This window comes from Dermochelys coriacea, chromosome 1 (assembly GCF_009764565.3).
Source record: "Dermochelys coriacea isolate rDerCor1 chromosome 1, rDerCor1.pri.v4, whole genome shotgun sequence".
In the NCBI taxonomy this organism is placed as follows: Eukaryota; Metazoa; Chordata; order Testudines; family Dermochelyidae; genus Dermochelys; species Dermochelys coriacea.
In genome coordinates this window covers 32,891,565-32,918,646 of record NC_050068.2, presented here as the reverse complement: position 1 = coordinate 32,918,646, position 27,082 = coordinate 32,891,565, and the positions used below count along the sequence as shown (strand labels likewise).

The window sequence follows — 27,082 nt, the reverse complement described above, 5'->3', positions numbered from 1 at the left end:
GCTGTAATAGACCCATAACCCCTGGCTGAGTTACTGAAATCCTCAAAACATGATTTAAAAGACTTCAAGTTACAGAGAATCTGCCATATATACTAGTTTAAACCTGCAAATCACGCCATGCCCCATGCTGCAGAGGAACGTGAATGTCCCTGCCCCCCGATCGGCCCCAAGGGTCTCATTAATGTGACCTGGGGAAAATTCTTTCCTGACACAAAATATGGTGATCAGTTAGACCCTGAGGAGGTACAAGACCCAGCAGCCAGACACCTGGGAAAGAATTCTCTGTGGTAACTCAACCCTCGCCCCCATCTAGTGTCCCATCACGGGCCATTGGAGATATTTGCTGACAGCAGTCGCAGATCGGTTACATGCCTTTGCAGCAGTCTCTTCATACTGTCCCCTCCATGAACTTATCAAGCTAAGTCTTGAAGCCAGTTAATTTTTTTCTCCGCTGCTCCCTTTGGAAGGCTGTTTTGCATTTGTATTGTGAGCAATAATGGCAGAGTTTCCCTTCTGTGGGTGAGAGTGTTCAGTTTCCTTTCTGCCTACACAGTCAGAGACAGAAAATCTAAGGTCGGGAGGAAGGGTTATCAAAGTCTCAGAGCAATGTGGACAAGGTCTGATTGCCTCTGGTGTTTTTAAAAGAGAGATGCATCCAAAATATTTTGTGCTGGGGAGAAGTCAGAATCTAGAATTCCCTATTTTAGAGAGGGTGGATTTACTGCATTTAAATATAGTTAAATTTACATTTGGGGACAGTACTGCAGTCACACAAGGAAAAATGATACAACTTTATCAAAAGTAAAAAAAAATACTTACTATGTTCACATATTTTTAAATATTTCTATTGCTATAAAATAGCTCATCTGTTCATACTATACATACATACATACATATATTTATACAGTAAATAACATACAATACATTTGAGCATAATCTTTTAGGATTCTATCAATGCATTCCTTATTTCAGAATAAATAAATAAATAAATATAGCTTACTGATTTTCTTAACATGTCTCCAATGATCACACCTGTAAAAGTATCCCATTCCTATGGAAAAAAAATCAAATAAAACAACTTAGACAAGACATAGGGATATCTTAAAGCACACAATATAATAGTTACAGGTAAAGTAAAGGGAGATCTGAGAATAGTAATAACAATTATGAATGGATTTTTAAAGGGGCCTAAGGAGTCACCCAGCTCCTGCTGATGTGAGTGCTTAATTCCCTTTGTAAATCCCAAATAAGGTGTTGGAGGGATGGATTTATGAGAAAAAATAAAAGAAGCTAAACACACGTAACTTGACTAATCAAAGTATAGGATGTAGGGGCCATGATATACATTAAAGCCAAGAACTTAGTAGGATTCAAACAGGCACTAGAGATTTCTATGAATAATATGATCATCAAGAATTACAATAGCATGTACTAAAAAACAAAAACAACGTCTACAACAAAAAAGCCTCCTAAAAATTATCAAAGGAATATAAACCACCATGCTTCAGTACATAAGCCAACTGAAAGTTTTCCTGTGAGTAATTTCTTCACTCAGGAACCTATTTTCAAAGGTATTTTAGGCACCTTAAGATGTGTGTAAATCAACGGGAATTATGCGCCTAACCTGTTCAAGGAATTTTGTAAATCCCACTAGGCACCTATCTACATCTTTAGGCATTTACCTAATTACTTTTGAAAATCTTACCGCAACTGCCTGCTTCTGGAGTTCTTGCATTTTCCTCTGAAGCAGCTAGTACTAGACTGATCTGATCTGCTTCCTATTACCATTTTGCAGTATTTGAAAGGTATAATCACCAAAGAGAGGGTTTATTTACTGTCATACACTGTGACATAACAGAGTACTCTGACTAAATTAAGACAGGAAAAAAGTAGATACAACTTCTTGATGGCAAGATCTATTAGACTGTGGTATAGTCATCCAAGATGAGTACTTTGGGTCACTGTAGCTTAGGCCAGATATTTTTAAAAAAATATTTTTGCTGGGCACAATCCTTCAGGTAGAGAGGAAAGGGGTAGACCAAATAACTTAATAGTATAGGTATTTTACATCTCTAGTATCTATGATTCTATGGCCGGGGCTAATTTATTATATTTTAAAATATATATTAAAACAATAATCGATGAAGTGAGCTGTAGCTTACGAAAGCTTATGCTCAAATAAATTTGTTAGTCTCTAAGGTGCCACAAGTACTCCTTTTCTTTTTTAACAATAATAGAAGTTTTCTTATTTAAGGAAAATAGCATTTCTCTGACTTCAAGTAGGTCAATCCACACATCCACTGGGCTTTTGTCTGTGACATTACACAATCAAAAGTCAACAGCATCAACAACATAGCAGAGCAGTTCTATGGATGCTAGAGCGTTAAATATTGATGCCATTCCATCTCTCCGAAGATTCTTTACAGCCAGTGACTTAGCTAATTAGAAGCAAATCATTTATAACCATCCAAACATAAAAAGGCATATACATATACACATAAACCAGATGCAGCAAGAATCAGGCTACAAAGACTAAGAGGGACTATTTCTTCCTCTACAAGTGTGCCCCACTCCCATAATAGATGTGTTCCTCTTGAACCACAAAACTGTTGACCAGTAAGGGAAGACTCATGAACACATGAGGCAGAATTTTTACACTAGCAGGACCTATGCTATAGAACTCTCTAGCAAAAGAGATGTAACTTTTAACTTTGCCACATTGAGAGCTAAACACAAAACATCTCTTTCACTTTGATTTCCATCAATAAATTTGTCTCACAAATACTCAACTAATCAAACAACTTACTTCTAGCTGAAGGGAAAGAAGAGAAATATAGATACTAGTTACTTGTTTTAAATCTTGGGAAGTACTTGGATACTACAGGAATGTGCACCGTATATGCACTGATGTTAGACAGGCAGAAATTCTAACAGCTAATACAAGTGCATAGTAAACATATGTAATCAAGATATACATTAGTATATCTTAGTAAAAAAGGGAAGAAGGAGGATCCTGGGAACTACAGGCCGGTCAGCCTCACCTCAGTCCCTGGAAAAATCATGGAGCAGGTCCTCAAAGAATCAATCCTGAAGCACTTAGAGGAGAGGAAAGTGATCAGGAACAGTCAGCATGGATTCACCAAGGGAAGGTCATGCCTGACTAATCTAATCGCCTTTTATGATGAGATTACTGGTTCTGTGGATGAAGGGAAAGCAGTGGATGTATTGTTTCTTGACTTTAGCAAAGCTTTTGACACGGTCTCCCACAGCATTCTTGTCAGCAAGTTAAGGAAGTATGGGCTGGATGAATGCACTATAAGGTGGGTAGAAAGCTGGCTAGATTGTCGGGCTCAACGGGTAGTGATCAATGGCTCCATGTCTAGTTGGCAGCCGGTGTCAAGTGGAGTGCCCCAGGGGTCGGTCCTGGGGCCCGTTTTGTTCAATATCTTCATAAATGATCTGGAGGATGGTGTGGATTGCACTCTCAGCAAATTTGCGGATGATACTAAACTGGGAGGAGTGGTAGATACGCTGGAGGGGAGGGATAGGATACAGAAGGACCTAGACAAATTGGAAGATTGGGCCAAAAGAAATCTAATGAGGTTCAATAAGGATAAGTGCAGGGTCCTGCACTTAGGATGGAAGAATCCAATGCACCGCTACAGACTAGGGACCGAATGGCTCGGCAGCAGTTCTGCGGAAAAGGACCTAGGGGTGACAGTGGACGAGAAGCTGGATATGAGTCAGTAGTGTGCCCTTGTTGCCAAGAAGGCCAATGGCATTTTGGGATGTATAAGTAGGGGCATAGCGAGCAGATCGAGGGACGTGATCGTTCCCCTCTATTCGACACTGGTGAGGCCTCATCTGGAGTACTGTGTCCAGTTTTGGGCCCCACACTACAAGAAGGATGTGGATAAATTGGAAAGAGTACAGCGAAGGGCAACAAAAATGATTAGGGGTCTAGAGCACATGACTTATGAGGAGAGGCTGAGGGAGCTGGGATTGTTTAGTCTGCAGAAGAGAAGAATGAGGGGGGATTTGATAGCTGCTTTCAACTACCTGAAAGGGGGTTTCAAAGAGGATGGCTCTAGACTGTTCTCAATGGTAGCAGATGACAGAACGAGGAGTAATGGTCTCAAGTTGCAATGGGGGAGGTTTAGATTGGATATTAGGAAAAACTTTTTCACTAAGAGGGTGGTGAAACACTGGAATACGTTACCTAGGGAGGTGGTAGAATCTCCTTCCTTAGAGGTTTTTAAGGTTAGGCTTGACAAAGCCCTGGCTAGGATGATTTAACTGGGACTTGGTCCTGCTTTGAGCAGGGGGTTGGACTAGATGACCTTCTGGGGTCCCTTCCAACCCTGATATTCTATGATTCTATGATTAGTACTCACAAACATTTAAGAAGGCTGAGTAGCCAGGCTTTACTTTAGTCAGAAAAATACTATTTGCAAGTACTTGCCCTGTAGAATTTATAATCTAAAAGATTAAACAGAAAAGTCAAAACCTTCTCAAAAACTGAGAGAAGGATAAATTTGAGTCACGGCCTTTAAGTTGGTGAGTGTATCTTTTAAGTCTTCATACCCTAACCTTGCAACCTTTGTACAATCACTGTCTCCACTATTTCTTTCAACTTTCCTGTCTTTTTTCCCTTCATTTATTTCTCTATAACAGTTCTATAATTCATCTCTCACTCTCACTACTTCCAACACCCTTGTTCTTGCCTTGGTAATCTTCCACCTCCTCCCTTCTTTCTGGTCTGAGTCACATCTTGCATGCTAAGGGTAGATCTATACTTATGGCAGCGCGTAGAATATAAACACTGCATGCCAGTTAGTATGGGTATAAATAGCAGTGTAGACAGTGAGGCACTGCTTAGGTGAGCAGACAGCAGACATGTCAGAACCCTAGGGTTTACTATCATAGAAGAGTAGGACTGGAAGGGACCTCAAAAGATCTTCTAGTCCACTTCCCTGCACTCAAGTATTAACTAGACCATTGGTTCTCAACATATTTACCATTGTGGGCCACATATGCAGCTCTCTATGTATTATGTGGGCTGCATCCTCACAGTATATATACTACCTCTATAGTCCTGAGGATGTTATATGGGCCGCAGCTTTGTGCTGATTGGGCCACAAGCAGGCTGTGGTTGAAAACCACTGATCTAGACCATCCCTAACAGGAGTTTGTCTAACCTGCTCTTAAAAACTCCAACGACAGAGATTCCACAACTTCCCTAAGCAATTTATTCCAATGCTTAATTACCCTGACAGTTAGGAATGTCGAACCTAACCCTCCGTTGCTTCTTGTCCTATTCGTATAGGTTAACAAGGACAATTTTTCTCCCTCCTCCTTGTAACAACCTTTTATGTACTTGAAAACTGTCATCATGTCACCACCTCAGTCTTCTCTTGTCCAGATAAAACAAACCCAATTTTTTCAATCTTTCCTCATAAGTCATGTTTCCAGACCTTTAATTGTTTTTGTTGCTCTCTCCTTTGGACTTTCTCCCATTTGTCCACATCTTTCCTGAAATGTGGCACCCAAACCTGGACACAATACTCTAGTTGAGGCCTTGTCAGGGCAGAGTAGAGGGAAAGAATTACTTCTTGTGTTTTCTTGTTTACAACACTCCTGCTAATGTATGATGATAGCTTTTTTTGCAAGAGTGTTAACTGTTGACTCGTATTTGGCTTGTGATCCACTATGATCCCTAGATCTCTTACTTCAGTACTCATTCCTAGGCAGTCATTTCCCATTTTGTATGTGTACAATTGATTGTTCCTTCTTAAGTGGAGTACTTTGTATTTGTCCTTATTAAATTTCATCCTATTTACTTCAGACCATTTCTCTAGTTTGTCCAGATCATTTTGAATTTTAATCCTATTTTAATCCTCCAAAACACTTGCAACCCCTCCCCGGTTGGTATCGTCTACAAGCTTTATAAGTGTGATCTCTATGATATTATTTAAATCATTGAAGATGATATTAAACAGAACCAGACCCAAGATGGACCTCTGAAGGCCATTTGATATGACTTTCCAGCTTGACTGTGAACCACTGATAACTACGCTCTGGGAATGATTTTCCAACCAGTTATGCACCTACCTTACAGTAGCTTAATCTAGGTTGTATCTCCCTAATTTGTTTATGAGATGGACTTGCGAGACAGTGTTGAAAGACTTACTAAAGTCAAGATATATCACATCTACTGCTTCCCCCCTTATCCAGTAGGCTTGTTACCCTGTCAAAGAAAGCTATTACGTTGATTAGACATGATTTGTTTTTGACAAGCCATGCTGACTGTTACTTATCACCTCATCATATTCTAGGTGTTTGCAAATTGATTGCTTGATTATTAGCTCCATTATCTTTCTGGGTACTGAAGTCAAATGCTACATGGCTTTCTACATGCCCAAACAGTGCCTCCCATACCTACACTGCCTTTTTTAGCAGTGAATTGTCCCGCTTCCGGAGCCTTTCCCTGCTGCCTCTCCACAGCCAAAGCCTTTTCTTATCACATGTAACTAGCCACACTGCAGTGTAGATGCAGCCTGCCTTTCACTGCATCATGTACTATACGTACCTTACACACCACCACAAGCTAGACAAGGCCTAACAGTTTATCTCAAATGCCATTACCAAACTCATCTTTCTCTCCTGCTGCAGAGGCCATCTCACTTCTTCCAATCCCTTAACCTTCTCAACATATATTTCCACATCAGATTCAAACTTCTCATCCTCACCATCACCCTACATCATCTCTGTTGTTTTCCACCTCTCTCCTAATTGGGATCTGCACGCTAACTTGGATCACCTTCCTGTCAGAGCTTTCTCTAACAAACACACTGAACTTTCTTCCATTCTCTCTACACTCCCACATGTTCATCCTGGTCTTGGAAGCCATGCAGCTGCCTTCTCCTTAAAACCCCTCTTTAAAATGTACTTTTCCACAATCTCTCCAACGATGGCCTATATTTCCAACCTAATACAATTAAAGTTAACACCCAAAATAAGAAACAATTTAAAATTATCACACAGAAATACAAGTACATAAATACAAAAATAACCACTGTATATTTACTACACCAGGCCACTACGCAAATGTATGAATCCTAATTTACATTTATTTGGCTGTTTTAAGATCAAGGAAAACACCTGGATTTGTTTTTTTACTGTACTTACGTTATCTTGGAAAAGTTCAGGGTGCATTCCTCTTACAAAATGCAAAGCAAACATTAGTTGATCAGCCTGAAATAAGAGCAAGAAAATGGATAAATACATTTTTCAGACATCATCATCCTGCTTTTCTAATTTTACCTCTGAGTAAAGCTAGCTAACAGAACCTCAGTCACTAAGCACCTATCCTGATCAGTACAGCAGCAAATGTTTTAGTTTAAGTAACTGGTGACATGGAACATCACTCAGATACACTATATATCACCCCAAGATAGTTAACTGGAGACAGACTCAAACCACAACTCCAGATCTGAATACACCCAAATTTTGCAGGAAGAGAGGGGATGGAGTTTTAACCAAAAAATACACATTATTTTAGAAACAATAAAAATTAGAAATGTTTTGAAATAATGTGCTCTGCTGACGCAGGAGGTAGAACTTCCAGCAGTAGCTCAATGGGATAAAGGAAGCAGATATCTAAGCCAAGATTTTCAAAAACAGATGTCTAAAGGTTGTTATGGTCATATTTAGATTCCTGAATAGGCAGTATGTTATGCAAAGATTGTGAGCACCCAACAACTCCCACTGTAGTCAGTGGGGAGATGCTGGAAGCTCAACACTTTTGAAAATAATATATGCATTTCTTTACTTTCTAAATATGAACTTAGAAGCCTAACTCTAGGTCCCCATTCTGAAAAATCTGAAACTGGAAGACTCTTTTCACCAGACTACAAAAATTTCCAGGTATGGTAAACTTTGGGATGAATGCTTTTCTCCACTAGAGAGGGGAGCAGGCACAATAAATCTGTTCCCTCATCTCCTGTTTGCACCTGTGAATGTTACAGGTAAACTTCCTTCCCATCAAGTCCAGCCGTTTGGATTCTTTATTTGATGAAGAGGGCCTAGATTGAATTTGATGGTTCCTCTTATTCATAACCTCCATCACAAGAGAGTTCGGATTAAGGTGGGAGAAGAATTACCCTATTCCTTTGTGTGGGATGTAGTATTTCTTATTTACACACTTACATGTTGGTGGAATTGTGGCAGGTGTTTGCCTCAGGGCATGTGCAGGAGATAAGAGTGCCTCGCTGACAGGCAGGGCAACCTTTCCTTGGGGATTGATGTTCATGATATCAACCAGGGAATGTTTGGACTCTTGCACCTCCTCAAGTGGGACTTGAAGGGAGTATGCTAGACTTGTCATCTACCTAGAAGGGTGGTGGTGGTGGCATTACAACCTTGTCTGGAAATGAACAGGACTTTCCAGATGAAGGTGAGATCTCCTGAGACTCCTGTTCCTCTTGTATATCTTCCAGTACCTGAGAAGTGTGAGTACTGAGGTGTGTGGTGCCAATGTTCACTTTATTATAGGATAGTCTGTAGGAGCCAGTCATTGCTATAGTACTGGTGGTTACCAGTGCTTTCTCTTAGGCATCCGATGGAGTTGGTTGCCAAAGTGGCCCCACGGGTCCCTGTAACCTCACTGAGGAGGTGTACAAGGGAAGGGACCCCAATGATAATCATAATCCCTGGGTCTATGATGTCTTGTAGATTACCCAGAAGCAACTTTATGAAAGGGGATACTGGGGATAAGGTAGAATGCTACCAGGATGGATCCCTGTACCAATCTCTGAGTCAGAGGAATCTTCCCCTGCATTAGAACATCCTCTGATGTTCTAATCAGTACCGAAGGCCGGAGTTTTAAATCAGTCCCAACATGCTGCTTTTGTAGCTGTAGTGTGAAGGTGAAGCTGATAGATCCTCCCATAACTGGAGATTCAGGTTAATGAGAAATAATGAGATACTCTGAAGAAAGGAACCTGGAAAGGGGTGGATGACTCTGATATCCTTCACCCGAAGTCAGAATTAGGATGGTGAGATGGAAGCTGTTGTGGTACTGAGATGATTGAAGGGGCATGTCCCCTTTCAGAGGCACTGCAAGATACCATTACTAGGGCATGAATGGTAGCCCTGTCAGTGTCTCTCGGAGCCACAATGGATCAAAAGGTGCCACTGTGGTAGTTGCTCTTGTGTAGGCACCTCTGAGCACAGCTGCTTCCTCAGTAGTGATGCTATGGTACCAGACTCAGCAGGAGACTGTATCCTTACAGAGATGAGAAGTCTTCCAAGAGTGGGTCTTATGTGATGATCTGCCTCTCTTCTTCATTTCCATGCTGAGGGAGGTATGGTTCCTCTTTTTTGAACTTAAATTGGCTGGGGGTTCAGACAAAGCAGAAACAGTGACCAACGGTGTCTGTGCCATAAAGGCCGATGTATGGGGAGGGCAGCAAGCGGACACCTCAGGAGCTAGGGCATATTCATTAGTATGTGCTTAAGTCTAACCTCTCTGTTGTTCTTGGATCTGCTCTGAAAACCCAGACATTTGGCAGGGGAAAAGGACCTGCAGCAAGTCTCACAGGTCTTAAACCCTGGGGTCTTCAGCATAACAATTATGCTCCAGCACATAAACTTGGAGAAAAGGAGGAGCTGCCCCCTCTCTTTGACCCACAAAAAATAAAGTGAAATAAAGGTATTGTGAAAATAAATAATGCAAAAAGAGAAACAACTAAACCAAATAAATAAAACAGTCATTCACAAGTTAAGGCAGGAAGCTGAATACAGCAGGCAGAAGAACTATCCATCTCAAGCTGCAGGTGACTGAGAAGGAACAGAGTGGTGCCTACCTATATACTCTCTTTCAGAGCACGAGGCACCATTCTGCACAGGCACAAGTCCCCAAATACTACTTTGCAGTCTTCGCTTGAGAGTGCACAGGCAGGCACAAATCCTCCAGTGGAGTATCCGTAGGAACATATATACAAAGAATAACAAGGGGATAATCTCTCATCAATCCTGCCTGTAAGAAATCTAAGGCTTGTGTCGGTTATGGTCTGAAGTCTTTCATGTTACTGTCCTTCCTTAGGTTGTGCTGGCTTTGCTGCCAACACAAGGATAAATTCACATCTTTGTTCCAGGTTGACTCTCAGAGCATGAACCACTGGAGTAGTCTGGAGTGACTCTGTGCTCAGAGGTCCTGGCCATTGCATCGAACCCTTGTACCCAAAAGAGAGGGGACAAATCTCATTAGGGTGGCAAGGTCCAAAATACAGGGGTCACTAGCTGGTCCAGTTTCTGTAATCTCTCCTCTTATAAGAAATCCCTTCTCTGTTTTTGGTGTTTATCAGAGGCCCATATGGATCACTTCCTATGAGGGGATGAGAACAGGCTTCTTGTGGTTCAGATCAAAGAATGTACACCTGCATTCCAGCCTGTCTCAGGTCCATACTACTTGAGTATGCCTCTTTTTAATGATGTATATGTAGTATGTGTTCATTTTTTAAAAGTCAAAACTAAATAATGCAAAGAATGTCTGACTCATTTAATTTACCATGTATGCAACTGCTTTTGTTTTTATTGAAAACATCCTTTACTTAGAAATCATTACATATAGAACAGTTTAGATGTTAAGACATCAGGCAATGCCACAGTTCAGCCGGAAATCAACTTACGAACTTGTTCATTTCTGCACCAAGCCACCATATAAATGTCAGTTTTTCCAGTAAATTCACATTTAATGCTAAATTATAGCATTTTAAATTCATCTATAAACCCTGACAAATCAAAGGGTCGGATGTGGTAACATCAATGATCTCACAACAAAAGTAAATGATAATGATTCATTTTCAGGCTGGAAAGTGGTTGAGAAGTGCACATGAGGAAAAAAAAAGTCTGATTAATGATTTGCTGAGCTTCTCCTTAACAACTGCAAATTTCTATAGCTAAATGAGATAGAGGAGAAAGTAAGTAACAACAGTGTTCCACATTCAACTGGGATAAAAACACCAATAACAATTACTAGTTTCTATGTGTGCCTCTGCTTCTTTATTTGAAAGCTTGGTGGCTGGGCAAACAGCTGAGGCAGTGAGCTAGTGCTGAAGATGGGGTGTGGGGGCAGACATAAAGGCCTATGACTTGGTGGAAGTAAATAAGAGAAACAGGAGAGTTTTGATGGACTTACCAAGAAAGTTCTAAGAAAAGGAGTTTAAACTGCTGACCCTGATAACAGCCAACAATGAAACTCAATTCAAGAAATAACTTAACTGGATATAGAACTAATTTCAAAAGAATCAAGGTCAGCTGAGGTGGAAGCTGCATGAAACTTTTTCAGGAATGAAGACTAGGAGAGTTACATTCAAATCAAACTAAAACTGATGTCCTTTCTGATTGGAAATTAGTACATGGACTCTGAGTAGCAAGTGAACTTACTAAGCGAACACAAGAAAGCAGTCATATACAGTACAAAGAGTCAAAAGCATCCCAAGGTGAAACAATACCTGTGATAACATTGAAGAAACAAGAAAGTAAACTGTGGCATACAGGAAAAACAGTAAGAGCAAAGGGCAAACATCTGTGGAGCCTTTTGACCCAGTCACCAACAACAGATATATTACTCTTGGGAAGAAAAAAGAAGGGTGCAGAAAAATAACAAAAGGGAGCTAGAGAACTTAAATATGGACAGAAAACCCCGGGGATGATACTGGACAGCAAATTACATAAGAGTTGTGATTCAATAACACAACAACAAAAGATGAATATAATTATGTAGCAATATGTTGCTAAGGAGATAGGTAATATTCCTGTCTTTATACAGTTCTGCAGTATAGCATTCAATTGTGTAAATCTCAGAAATATATTGACATATTGAAGGCAGTGAACTGAAGAGCAATTAGATAATCAGATAAAATTAAGACTTTGAAAATTTAGGCTAAATATCAGGAAAAAACTGCCTAACAATGAGCTCTATTACTGTTTAGAATAGTTTCCCAAGAGAACTGATATAAGATGCATTGCTTGGGACTTTTCAACAAAGTCTGGATGAAATATTAAAAAATGTATCACAGGGAACATTATCTAAGTGTACTATAGGAAAGAAGATGAAGTATGTGACCTAAGACATCGATTTCATCTCCCACATCTATGATTCTAATAAACGGGATAATTTAATTTTACTTTATATTAGTTGTGTTAACCAATATTGTATGCGATTAATAGAAAAACAAAATATGCTCATTGGCTTTCTTATACAGATTGTTTTGCAAGCCTGATCTGGAGCATTAGGTATTTATAATCAAAATATGTTGGTATTTACCAATGAATGAGTCTATGTCACAAGATGAAACTGTTACAACAATAGATATGCTAATGCTGATATTTAGGAAATATATACTGTAATATGCCATTTAATTCCATTTAAAATACTTTTGGGATTTTTGCAGACATTCAGAGTCAGCAGTGTATTTACCACAAGTTGTTATGGTGATTGAGGGACATAAATGTTAATGAGTATAAGATGAACTAACAAGTTAACCTTTGAAAAACGGCGCACCCGAAATGTAGTAGGGTGTGGAAGTATAGATAAGGGAAAGGAATTGAAATTTTCATAACTATGTCTGAACCTCAATGGGCATCAGCATAACAAATTATAAAAGTGTATTCCAGCTTGCATGCCTTGGGACACACCAGCGTGACAACCATTGCTGATGATGACAAGGATGATGACGAGGAAGATAATGACTTACAATCTGGGTTTCCCAAGCAGGAGATGTGAGTGAGGGCTGAACATTTTGTACTATTGCTCTATCTGCTGTTGTATTTCAGGGCTTGTGGGATTGTTCATCTGTTTGGCAGATTTGTTAATCAATGGACTGGTGATAAATTGCAAGGGTTTCCTGTGTGATCTTCAAGTCTCTCATTCTAACAATATTAATAATAATAATCTTCCTGATGCTGAGGAGACTGAACCCTTACCAACTACTTTAGTTTAAGAGATTCATCAATAATCAATACACTAATCCATCAGTTAGGTTAAAACACTTCAGCATGTTCAAATGTCAGATTGGTTAGTCCATTTTAAAAAAAAAACAATGTTATTAAAAAGTCTACTGTTACAAAAGAGGTCAATGATTTTTCAGTGTCTTTTCACTTCCTTTTCAGTCCACTGTGTCTAGCATACTAACATATAAAATCTTACTTTCTCTCTATTCTTAGATAGTCCAGTGGTGTCATATTGCTGTCAATTGACACAACAGAAAAATTAACAGTGAGGCACGCTCAAAGCATGCCTAAGCAAATATTCCTTTAATGACCTGCAACAACAGAGGAAAACTATTATTCAAGCTAAATAGAAAAAACAACACTGCACATAAACCAAAAAGTGTATAAGGATGCTCGAGCAACTCAACCACTTTATCTTTCTTTGTGTGCAGTAGAAGTACCTTAGGTTGCATCTACATTTCCAAATGTATTTCTACATTTTATTGCAGAATCTAATCATCAGGGTGCTTTTAAAAAAGCCCTAAATATTTATAACTATTAATATTAAATTTTCTGATTCTATGCCACACTGTGTGAAGTACTATTCAGAATAAAATTCAAGCCAGTGAATTTTGTGTGTGTGTATGTTTTTTTAGTTGTGTAAGTATTTAGTTATTGCTGGTATTACTGTGGTAGTGCTGAAGAGTGAAAAGGTTCCAATTAGAGATTAGGGACCTATTATGTGGGACACTGTACAAGCGCACACACATAAAACAAAAAAGATTCAAGAAGCATAGAGAGCCAAAGCTATTTCTGCTTCTTCCTAAACAAGAACTATGTGTTTGATGGGGACAAACTTGTATCCACTGCTGCAGTTCTGCAGAGGCTAGTGCAGCCTCAGCACTGAAAGAACCCCATGATCTCTGCATAGGGTTAAAAGAGCGACAGTACATGTAGTAGATTGCTGATGGGGCACAGAGGTCATTTTTTCTTCTAAAGCAGCCACAAAGCTGCTCTGTTTTAGTGTATTACCCTGCTGGAGAACAATTACATGATACAAAGCCAGCTCCCAAAAGCTAATGCACCCCATCACTCATACACACCCAGAATTTAGCATTGTAGTATATACAGTGATCCAAAATAATGCATATGTGAAGCAGGCCAAGTTATGGTTGCTGTGAGAATATAGTTTCACATTTAGTACAGAAAAGAGCAAAGAAAATGCATCTTACCTTAAACAAGCAGCGACAGACGTATTCATACACCATATGTTTTAATGAGCTGATAAGAGACATAATTCTTTCTTCAGTATTTTCTGAATCCTAAAAAAAAGTAGTTTGAACATGAAAAGTTCAACTGGACAAAAACATGTATATATGTGCAAATACCTAGAGTGCACAATGGGCACTTAAGACTGAGGATCCAGACCATGTGTTTAAAGTCAGACACCTAAATAAAAGGCCTAATTTTCAGAGTTGCTGAGCACTCAGATTTCCTACTGAGCTCACTTGCAGCCCCCACTGACTGTATTTATGTCCCACAATATAGATTTAGAGGTCTAAATTCATATATGAACATTCTGGCCTTAATCATGGAAATCAGGCTGAATATTCAAAACATCTGTGACAAATTCCAAGGGATCTGAACCTGCAACCATTTGCACATAAACTATTACGCTTCCCACTGCTCTACTCAGATACTACACCAAGGAAAATAGACTAAACTGACAACCCAGGAGACTGTTTCTCTAAACCACAGACCAGGTACATCGCAGGAAGCGATAACACAAGTTACTCCACACTGCCCCACCCATGTTTTATCCTGGCCTTGGAGGAACCACATTCAAGAATGAAAGAATAGTTAATTCTCCATACTCATTAAATCCTTGGTCTCTAACAGCCTTCATACGCTGATAGCTTGGCCTCACTACTGACTTATTAATTATTATATTATTTATTATTATTACACATTTAAATTGCAGTTGCATATAGACACTCAAGCTGGGCTGGGCCACACTGTACCAGGCATTATACAAAACATATAGAAAGTGACAGTCCTAGCCCCCAAAGCATTTACTATCTAAAAGACAAACTTAGCAGGAGGATGAAACAAACTAGGTATCAGGGTGAGGGTAGAGGAGATGGTGAGTGTAATAAAAATAATAGAATCTGTATAGTTTTTGGCTAATCTGCAGCAGTAAGCACAATTTGCACATGCTTAGCCATTATCAGGTTGCAGTGTACTATAAGCATTATGAGGAAGGACTTGAAGAAGGATAATGTGGCTTTACAGATTGACTTGATGGGAATTTTCCCACATCTATAGGGCAACACAGGAGAAAGCTTGAAGACACTTGTAAGAGAAGCAGGTAATCAACTTTACAATAGGATATTAGGGTGGACAGGTAGTATGATGCTAAATTGTGAAAGATTTTGAAAATAAAGACAAGAAGTTAGTGTTTGATGTTATGGAAAGAGGTGAGGCCAGTGGAGGATTGTAGGGAGGGGGATTTATATAGTCAAAGTAATGAGCCAGCAAAATGATTTTAGCAGCAGCATTTTGAATGGCCTTGAACGGGTGACGGGAAGTAAAGTTGAAATCATTGAAGCCAGAGAGATTACAGAATAGAGGTGTGACACAATCAAGGTTTGGACAAGAGTTTTGGAAGTGGGGTTGGGGGTGGGGAGAGGGCAGAGAGAAAAGGTCCGATCTTGGAAATGTGGTTCAGGAAGAAGTGGTAACATTTAGTCACAGCCTTAATTTGTGGGGTTAATGAGAAGGCTGATCTGAAGATGAATCTGAAGATGAGCAACCGGGAGGATGTTTGTATTATCCACTACAATAATGGGGGGAGAGAATGGGCTTGTGGGGACAGGAGCAATATTTTGGTCATGCTAGATTAGGTTGTATTCAAACTAGTGAAAGTTTCCATTTCCTCTTACTAAACTACTGAAACATTTAGAATCCCAAGCCTTTGTTTCTTTCCTTATTCTGTCCCTTATGGGTAGCATTTGCTTTATTCACAGATTAGCTAATCACTGAAGAGCCTAAAATTAAATAAATAAAATCTCAAGATTCCCTATATTCAACCTTGCTTTTTCATATGTACTGTAATCTTAGCCAAAGAGCTTAAACTACAAAAAAAGAGGTTACTTAGGTGGTGCAGTAACTAGAGTTCTTAAAGATGTGTCCCCTTTAGGTGTACCTGCACCTATGCTTTTGATCAGAGATTTCTGGTAGCAGTACCCATTCAGCCGGTGCATATGCCCCACATGTCCTTGTGGCCCAGACTGAGGCTACATGGGACTCTGTGGGTGAACTATCCTCTGTTACTTTTCCACTGCAAAGTCCCACAAGGGAGGCTCCGAAACAGAGGGGAAGGAGGACAGGTAGTGGAGCACCCACAGAGACATCCATCTGAAAAAATTCCCATCACTGGAAAAGGTGAGTTACCTCTCCTTCAGGTGACTCACAAGCAGTACTCCACTAAAGAGGTGGGAGGTTCAGAGCGGAGTCCAATATAGAAGAATTGCATTGCCTACATCAGATTCTGATCTTTCCCCAGGCACTACGGCATAATGATTAGAGAAAGTATGAACAGAGGAAGTTGCCACTCCACAAACGTCTGCAATTGGTACATCCTTTAATATGGCCACAGATGTAGGTAGTGCTCCTGTGGAATGTGCTATCACTCTCAAAGGAGGCTGAACATGAGTTCTGTTGTAACAGATCTTAATACAACCAGAGATCCACTTTGATAACCTCTGTTTTGAAATTACTAAACCCTGTTTCTGTCAGCAATGGATGCAACTAATCTAGGAGATCTTCTAAATGGTTTGGTCTTATCTACATAGATGGCTAATGCCCTCCTGACATCTAGGGTATGGAATATGGCTTCTTGACTAATCTGATGCAGTTTGGGGGAAAACACAGGAGATGAATGGTTTGATTAATATGAAATTCTAAGGACACCTTAAGTAAAAATCTTGGATGAGTCCACAGTGACACTTTCTGTCTGGTGAATAACGTAAATGTTGGTACTGCCATTAAAGCCCCCAATTTTCCAACCCTTCAGGGAGAAGTGATACCAGGAAGGCTGTCTTCAAGGACTAGGTTCAGATCCCAGCTAGGAGTAGGATCTCTGACTTTTGGGGAGATATTTGAAAAACCTCTTAGGAATCTTGCTATAGTGGGGTGAGCGAAGAGTGAAAAACCCTCTAGGGGTGTGTGAAAAGCTGTTTTTGTTATTAAGTGAACATTAATGGAATTCAAAGAAAGACTGGATGTTTTCTAACTGGTAATCCAATACCTTGGGAAGAAGAGAGCAAGTTGGAAAAATCTGATGATAGTTACATCAAAGATAACATTGTTTTCATTTCTGGAGGTAAGTATTCCTTGTAGATTCTTTTCTGCTATTTAATACAAGGTGTTGTACTTCTGACAAACAGGATATCTATATTCCTGAGAACCATCAAGGATCCATACGTGGAGCCCTAGAAAGATCCTGTTAACGGGGGTGAAATGTTCGACTTGCATCCTAAGTCACTAGGCAAGGACCAAGTGCAAACTGCTATTAAGAGTGAGAGGTCAGTCTCACTAGACAGGAATACCAAACCTGTCTTGGCCATGTTGGTGCTATTAATGTGACTCTGGCCTGATTTTGTTTGATTTTGCTGAGAACCTTTAATGGTGCTGGTGGATACATGTAGAGAAGTCCTTTCATCCATGAGATGAGAAAAGCATCCCTCAGGGACTAGGGAATAAGACCTCCTCTGGAGAAATAGGTTTCAGAGTAGCAGCCGTGTTAGTCTGTATTTGCAAAAAGAAAAGGAGTACCCGTGGCACCTTAGAGACTAACAAATTTATTAGAGTATAAGCTTTCGTGAGCTACAGCATAAGCTTATGCTCTAATAAATTTGTTAGTCTCTAAGGTGTACTCCTTTTCTTTCTGGAGAAATAGCTGATGCAATTTGCATTGGCTGCCATGGCAAACAGAGTGATCTCCAGGAAACCACAAGCTAAGAACATCTTGTGGAAGCCTTGGGAGTTGTTCCCATTCATAATATAGAAAGAAATGAGTGCTGAGGTTGTCTGTCCTGGTGTTCTGAATATCACAGAATCATAGAAGATTAGGGTTGGAAGAGACCTCAGGACGTCATCTAGTCCAATCCCCTGCTCAAAGCAGGATCAACCCCAACTAAACCCCAACTAAATATGTGTGAGGTAATAAGCTCAGATGACTATCTGGTTGGCTATGCACCAGTTCCAGACTTTGACCAATTCCACACAGAGAGAAAGGGACTATTCTCTTCCTTGACAGTTGATATAATACATTTAAGCCACATTGTCTGTCATTATCCTTACTGACTTGGATCTGATAGGTAGCAAGTGTATGCAAACTGTGACAAAGCACTGTCCTTGCCTCCGTGGGTCCCGCGTTTCCTGGAGGATTTCGATAACTTCAGAGGCTCACTGTGACCTTCCACGTAACCCTTCTTTCTCTAGAGACAAGGGTCACAGTCTACTGAACCATTTTCATCATAAGCCAGTGAGGGAGGTGAGGAGAAGTTATCCTTCCTTGCACAGTCTCTGTTGTCTCCCAGTCTCAGTGATTAAACAGGGGGCAAAGGTGGGGGGGGAGCCCGGGCCCACCCTCTACTCCGGGCTCCAGCCCAGGGACCCTAATAATATCAGCAATGGTAGCTGACCTTTTAGAAATATGACATGTACAACTCCCTGGGCTACTTCCCCCACAGCACCCCTCACTTCCTCAAGCTCCACTTCACCCTTACCTCAGGGCCTCCTTCCTTGTGCCTGATATGGTGTGTACTACTCAGCCTCTCCAACAGTGCAACTTCTTCGCACAGCTCCTGACATGCACACCCACCTGACTGACTGGGAGGCTTTTAACTAGTTTCAGACAGCCCCGATTGGCTTCAGGTGTCCCAATCAACATAGCATTCTCCCTGCCTTCTGGAAAGTTCTTAATTGGCTGCAGGTGTCTTAATTGACCTGGAGCAGCTTCCATTTCACTTAACCTGGTACCAGGGATTTGTTTAGCCTGGAGCAAATATATCTATCTCCCACTACTTTTCTATAGACATCTGGCCTTGCCCCATCACAAAACATATAAGTGAGGCCACCTCTAGTGCCAGCAATGGATTGTGACAGGGTTCCCTGAAGAGCTATGGGGAAGATGAATGAATAGGAGGGATAGACTTGAAATCAATAGTGTAATCAGATGTTATGACTCCCAAAACCCATTTGTCTGATGTTACATTCTCCATGCAGCCTGAAAATGGGAGAGGCAGCATCCATAAGGAGGTGGGGGGGGGGAGGGGAGGTATGATGTTGCAACTGTAAACCCTGTTGATTGGATGGGTGTGATTCTTGACCAAGCCATCAAAACGGTTGCATGGAAGTTGTAGATGGCTGAGAAGATGTAGCTATAGCTGAAAGAGGTTCAGATGGTCTATGATAAGTTGCATATGGGGCTGGGTGTGCTCTTTGTGTTATCTGAAACCTATTAAATCTCCTCTTATTTACAGGAGTATACATACTTTTGGATCACAGCAGGGTTCCTGAGTCCTTTAAAGTGTGGAAAGATCTATCCATCAAGTCTTCAAAAAGCTTGCAATTGCAAAGGGGAGGTCTTTGATGGTACTCTGGACCTCTCTGGGGAAGCCTAATACCTGGAGCCCAAGACACACTTCTCATAACCAGAGTAATAGATATAGACCATGTGCAGTATCTGCAGCATTCAAGGAGGTCTGGGGCGATGTCTTTGCCAGGAACTGACCACATTGTATAATGGCCTTTAATTGGTCATAATGTACCTCTAGCAGGTGTTCAATAATCCAATAGAATTGGTTGTAATTTAAATAGTCTTATATGGGTCTGAGTGCGTAATGGTTCACTATTCTGAAGGGTGGCTCAAGAGTAAGATTTGTGTCCAGAAAGATCAAGCTTCCTGTGATCCTTAGTGTACAGGGCAGGCTTTGAGCTATGTTGTATGCCTTGTTCATTAATGGTCTCAACTACTAGGGAATTCAGTACACAGTAGACTCCATCTCAGGCCAAAGGTGGCTGAAAAGGAACTGAGGGCAGTTTACCCACGCAGCCGCATGTAGCCTCGGAGTGGAGCACAAGGATGTGGGGGGCACATGCACAGGCCCAATGGGCACAGCTACCAAAAATCTCTGATCAAAGGCACAGGAGGCAAGCACACCTGAAGTGCAGCACCCACAAGCATACTACTCAAAGAAGAATGGATGTTACTTGATTTTGAGTGTTGCAACAAGGATATGACTCCTACATACTGAAAGTAAATACATATATTTGGAATGTATAATGTATACTAGTACAACCTGTTCCATACTAATGTTGTGTTATTCTTTAAAAACATCTAGAGCACTTATGAATTTTTAAAAACCACAAGCGTATTGATCCCTCTCCTGAATTCACAGCTGGAAAAAAACAGGACATACCTGCTTGCTTTGCAAAGCCCGTTGGAAAAGTCGTAGGAAAGCAGCCAAACTAAAACGGTACATGTTATTAATTTTGGACAAGTCAGAGATAATAAAGTACATCTTGCTGGCACTCTCAGCTAGAGGGAGATAGGCATCCCTCTCCTGTGGATAAAAATTAAAAATACTCAGGATCAGTACTCTACTGCCATCTAAGGGTCACTGAATAAATACTTGTTCAACCTAGCAAAAAAACACTCAAATGCATTCTACAACTTCAGAATATACCATATCCAATCACATTAAAATCAAAGATATTTTGGTTCCTAACATACTTTAAACTCTACTACACTAAAAAATTAATCCACATACAAATATGAATTAAACAAGTTTGTTTGTGTTTCTAGAGTTAAAATTATGTTTGCACTCTTATTATAGGTTTCAGAGTAGCAGCCGTGTTAGTCTGTATTCACAAAAGAAAAGGAGTACTTGTGGATGCATCCGATGAAGTGAGCTGTAGCTCACGAAACCTTATGCTCAAATAAACTTGTTAGTCTCTAAGGTGCCACAAGTACTCTTATTATAAGCCCTAATGCTTTAATTTATAGTATTCTAATTATAACCCCCCCAGTTTTAGGGCATATAATCCAGACCCTTATATTAGTTCCAGTTTGAAATTTGGCATAAAACATGTTAGTTCAAAATTACTTTTCTATTCTTTTCATTTTAACCATTTTTTTATTTTAAAACTATTGTTTCAGTTATGTATTCATTCAAGAAGTGTAAAACAGATAAAGTGTAACACTTAAAAATGCTTTTGGTGCTTGTATATCTGAAAATATACCTTACTTCAAAGAAAGAAATAAGCACAGCACTACCCATACACATGGAGATGCATGCATGAAATCTTGGCTCCATTTAAATCAATGGCAAAACTCCCACTGACTTCAGTGGGACCAGGATTTCACCTCTGATTTGTTCATGTCCATCTTTAAACATCAGACACAATAAGTGCTCTCATTTTAGCATTAGACATGTAGCTAAATAGCAAGTATAAATAATACAAAAATAATAACTGACCAACTAAAGCAGAAAATAACGTATGTAGGAGATAAACCTACATTGCAGGGCTGGTCCATGGACATCAATAGGATTACACAGGAGCAATAATGTTATTTCTGACATTGAAAAAATAATAAAAAGAAACATTTTAAGAATAGACATCACCTGATCAAGAGAAATCTGAAGTTTGTGAGACTCAGCAAGAGATTCTTGGATGAGTGCACTACTTGCTTTGGTCTGATTCAAAGATTCAATCAGATCCTTATTTTCAAGTAGGTTGCCTTGTGATGTTGCAAGAGTCTGAAAAAAATTAAAATTAACTTGAGTAATAAATTAACTCATAAGTTTACACTTCAGGAAACTGTGCAGTATATAAATGGAATATGATGCTGATACCAATACCAAAATTTATCTTGAGAGAGAAATTACTTTTATTTTTGCAGGTGCCTCTAACATGTTTGTTAGTCTTGAAACAGATAAAAAAGCATATTGAAGATAAGATGGTCAGTCTGAAAACTGAAGTGTTATGTTAGTGAAGCAATAAAACACATGAACAATCTACAAAAAAATCGAGAATGCTCAGTTTGGAGTTGCTAGCTTTTATTGGGCTTATAGAAAAAGATAGCCTCATAGGCAGAGCCTTATCCACCCCCCCCCCACCCCAAAAGGCAGATCTGAGATTCAGATGCAGGAATTATTTAATAGCTTTCCTTTTACAATTTTAACCTGCAGTTGGCTGGCTTTTATAATCTTGCAGATTATAAGGAAGTTTCTACCTAGCTACTTTCTCTCTAAAGACACTCAAGTGTCAACCTCTAAGATTTACTCCTCCTCTTTCCCAACTGCAGTTGCTGTGATTTAATACCAACTAAAACTATCCCAATTATACAATCAGAACTCCTCTCTGAAATCCCAATGACCATTCCATAATTTTTTTCTGAATTTTCTTGTACAATTCTCTTTACTTCATGTTAATCTAGAAAGTTTGAATGCAGCACTATTATTTGGGGTTGGGGGGAGAAATACCAAATGATTTCTTTTCTGGGACTAACATTTTCCCGAATCTGCCTTCTGATGGGAAGTTAGATTCCTGATGGTCAGATGAATGCATAACATTATTTAAGTCAGGACATAGTGACCTTGGCAAATCCAGTAGGGATAAGGAGGTTTTAGTACCGTTATACAAGGCACTGGTGAGACCTCACCTAGAATACTGTGTGCAGTTCTGGTCTCCCATGTTTAAAAAGGATGAATTCAAGCTGGAGCAGGTACAGAGAAGGGCTACTAGGATGATCCGAGGAATGGAAAACTTGTCTTATGAAAGGAGACTTAAGGAGATTGGCTTGTTTAGCCTAACTAAAAGAAGGTTGAGGGGAGATATGATTGCTCTCTATAAATATATCAGAGGGATAAATACAGGAGAGGGAGAGGAATTATTTCAGCTCAGCACCAATGTGGACACAAGAACAAATGGGTATAAACTGGCCACCAGGAAGTTTAGACTTGAAATCAGACGAAGGTTTTTAACCATCAGAGGAGTGAAATTTTGGAATAGCCTTCCAAGGGAAGCAGTGGGGGCAAAAGATCTACTTGATAAGTTTATGGAGGAGATGGTATGATGGGATAATGGGATTTTGGTAAGTAACTGATCTTTAAATATTCAGGGTAAATATGCCAAATCCCCTGAGATGGGATATTAGATGGATGGGATCTGAGTTACCCAGGAAAGAATTTTCTGTAGTATCTGGCTGGTGAATCTTGCCCATATGCTCAGGGTTTAGCTGATTGCCATATTTGGGGTCGGGAAGGAATTTTCCTCCAGGGCAGATTGGAGAGGCCCTGGAGGTTTTTCGCCTTCCTCGGTAGCATGGGGCATGGTTGACTTGAGGGAGGCTTCTCTGCTCCTTGAAGTCTTTAAACCATGATTTAAGGACTTCAATAGCTCAAACATGGGTGAGATTTTTCATAGGAGTGGGTGGGTGAGATTCTGTGGCCTGCGCTGTGCAGGAGGTCAGACTAGATGATCAGAATGGTCCCTTCTGACCTTAGTATCTATGAATCTAAATCAAACAGTGACAAGCAATGCACAAAGGGCAGTTTTGAAATCCCTCCTGAAAACACTCTAACTTTCTATCAATTGGTCTTTGAAGAAAAAAATTCCCCCTCTGAGGAAATGACCATGTCTATTTCTAGGGAGGATATGGTCCTGTTGGCCTTAAATAGGGCCAGGATGGTATCCTTTGATTCCTGAATCTTAGACAACTTCAGAGCCTGCTTTCTCAGGTGTTTTTATTTGTATGGGTTCTCACATTCCTCCCTTAAGACACTCTTCAAGGACAGATGGAAAGGAAATGCAGACTCTGCTTGGGCATTCAAAGATACCGGGGTTTGTCTGCAGATTCCTCCTTTTCTGGATGATTCTCTATTGCAGCCACCACTTTTTTACACTTGTTGGCAATTTTTTTTGTTTACTGGTTCAATTGTGGTGCCTGCTCTTGATCAGACTGAAAAAGCTCTCCTTCTTAGACTGAGAAGCTGAAGGAGGAGTGGGGGAAGCTTTGCAGTGCTTCCTAGGCTTTTTCTTTCCCTTTTTTGGCTTCCAAGGGTGAGCAAGTTCTCTTCCCCTCCTTGATGCAATTTGACACTCTTGGTGGTATCTCTCTCAGACTGATTTCCATAGATTTCTTGGAATTCATCCTTAGAGGATAGGTAGATTGGCAGGATGACAGCCTACTTTTCCAAGGACAATAGCACCCATTTCAAGAAATGGCAACTTCAATGGCCTGGGGAGCCACAGTTTCACCAGTTCCATTCCCTGGAAGTAACAACATCAGTGGTCTGAAAGTAGGCAGGACACAGTCTATCTTCCACTGAGCCTGCTAAGCTAACCTCACAGATGGTGCACTTTTTGGCCTTGTCTATGTTTCTTAGGATACCGAACCATGAAAGGGAGATGAGAACCAAGCAGGAAGGATGTGAGTGGTGAACGGTGGTTGGATACTAATGTGAGGGAGACTAATGTGAAGACCCATGCATAAGAATTCATTTAGTGTCTCTGCAATGGCCTTATCTTCCTTGAGTGCTCCCTTGATCATCCAGTGACTCCATTGAGTGTTTGGCAAGCTTCCTGCTTCTGGTGTACTTTAAAAAAAAATCTGTTAGTTTTTTCGCCTTTGGCTAGGTGGTCTTCAAATTCCTTTTTGGACTGTGTAATTATATTATTACACATGACTTGCCAGAGTTTATATTCCTTTCTATTTTCTTCAGTAGGATTTGACTTCCAATTTTTAGAAAATGTATTTTTGTGTCTAACCATCTCTTTTACTCTATTGTTTAGCCATAGTAGCATTTTTTGTCCTCTTACTGTTTTTTTAATTTGGGGTGTATAATTTGAGCCTCTATTATGGTGCTTTTAAAAAGTTTCCTTGCAGCTTGCAGGCATTTCACTCTTGTGACTGTTCCTTTTAATTTCTGTTTAACTAAAATGTACTAATGGAACCATAGTATACTGATATAATCTCATGTCAATGAACAAGTGAGACTTCCATATAAATCCTTGTACATCAAGATGTACAAATACCTTTAACAAGGGTATGCTGTGTCACTGATAAGCCCCACAGTTTCAGGGAACAGCTGCTTCTCTCCCCTGCCCTCCAAAGAACAGCAACCAGGAGGAGAAACCCCTGAGGGTGGAGAGGTACAAGGGAAAGAAAGGTGGAAGGGGAGGGAACCCTCAAGGAAAGAAGAGTCCTCCAAAAGAGCCAGTGGAGCAGGAAGATCAAGGATGGGGAGAAGATGCCCTTAGTGGGGCACTTTATGGGGAAGACCAGGAAAATTAACAAAAAAGTGGGAAGTGAGTGCGACTGACCATGGACAGCAAGCACAAAGAGGTGTAAGGGATACACAGAACACATATGCCTTCAATATTAATAACTACAAATTCCTTCTGGCCTTCAAAAAGTATGAATAGCTATCCACCTTTGTTTATCCCCAAATAGGATCTATCTAAGAAGTAAAGACAATTTTTAAAATGTTTCACATAATTTGAGACACTTTCTCTAAGGACCCACAGGATAAGCCAAAGTTGGGAGTTCCTTTCCCAAGAATAGAAACTAAAATGGCTAAGAGTATTCTTAATAACCTAGGCAAAAATCTCTCATTATTTGCATATGGGCAAAACCGCTTTCTCACTCCCAACCTCACTAAAAAGAACTCCAAGTTACCAACCAACCGTCACACCCTGTTTTCCTATGTAATGTGGCCTATTGCACCTTTTGACTGGCTCAAGAGATGGGTGGGGAAGCTGCAAGTTAAACAAACAAGAAGTATGGCTGCAAGATTGAAGGGCAAACTGGGCAAACTGCCTGTCATCCCAAGAAATCCAAACCATGTTTTCATCCCAAATTATGAACTACACATCATTTTCCTTATTAATCAAATATACCAGGAATAATCCATCTTTCACCTCAAATTAGAAACTACAGATTTGTTTGTGTTGAAAGTCAGATCTACCTCATTCTATATGTGGAAAATATCCCTTGTATTGTAAGTCCTAAATAATGTGAAATGCTTATGTACAATCAAAGAATCTAAAAACAGTAGAACAATGGAACAAATTGCCTAGGGAAGTAGTGGAATCTCATTCACTGGAGGTTTTCAAAAGTGGATGGATAGCCATCTGTCTTGGATGGTTTAGACACAATAAATCCTGCATCTTGACAGTGGGTTAGAATAGATGACCCTTGCGATCCCTTCTAAATCTATGATTCTACGAATGTACAGAGTATATCCTCCAAATTAGAAGATTATAAGAAATATTGTTAGTTTTCACTGTAAATAATTGTTGTACTCTAGAAGTAATAGGATTTGTCTGGTACAAGGAAGAAGAAATGTTAGAAGATATAAAAAAGGATATAACCTTTAAATATGAAAAGAAATTACTTGGGGGAGGGGAGTACTCCAACTGACAGTGGGGGCAAATAATGAAATACAATCCTTTGAAATGAATCAAACTTAAAAAGCCTCTGATAAAAAAAGATTGAAGAAATTTGTTATACCTCATCACCATCTCCTGGATACCAATGCAAACAGCAGAAAAACTAAGGATATGTCTACAATGCAACGTAAGTCCAGAGTTAGGAGAACCCAAGTTAGCAGACCCTGCATTTGTTAGCCATGGGCTTGATTGTCTACACTCATCTGCAAAGTTAAGGTTAGGAATTGCTGAACCCTGGGTCCCAAGCTGGGACTCCAGCATCTTACACTGCATTATGCCAGCTCAATTCCAACCACCTACACCCCTGACTTCCCAGTGCCTTCCTAAAATGTGGTCGCTCTAGCCCTTTGTTTGTGCTGCAGTGTGGGAAAACTTGACTGAACACAGGACAAAGAAAGTCAGAGCATGAGATTGTGGAACACTTTTGGCAGACTCCGAGAGCACAAGTGCAGTGAGGCTGCATCTACACTGCAAAGCAATAAGGCTTGAACCTGGGTCCCAGCTTGACTCAGACTCAGACCCTCCCCACTGTGGGGTCCTGGGACCCTAGGTCCAAGCCCTG

At 40.2% G+C, this 27,082-nt stretch overlaps 1 protein-coding gene across 3 annotated transcripts in view; it reads right to left on the bottom strand.

The window, feature by feature from the left end:
• DYNC2H1 (dynein cytoplasmic 2 heavy chain 1) overlaps positions 1-27,082 on the bottom strand; it is a 402,215-nt gene that overhangs the window by 190,462 nt on the left and 184,671 nt on the right. For all 3 annotated transcript variants that reach the window (XM_038380308.2, XM_038380318.2, XM_043504200.1), the window contains 5 exons: positions 21,690-21,824; positions 20,484-20,627; positions 14,229-14,318; positions 7,189-7,254; positions 1,001-1,051 (listed from right to left, as the gene is read on the bottom strand). In XM_038380308.2, coding sequence (XP_038236236.1) covers positions 1,001-1,051; positions 7,189-7,254; positions 14,229-14,318; positions 20,484-20,627; positions 21,690-21,824 — 486 coding nt within the window. The remainder of the gene's footprint in view (positions 1-1,000; positions 1,052-7,188; positions 7,255-14,228; positions 14,319-20,483; positions 20,628-21,689; positions 21,825-27,082) is intronic.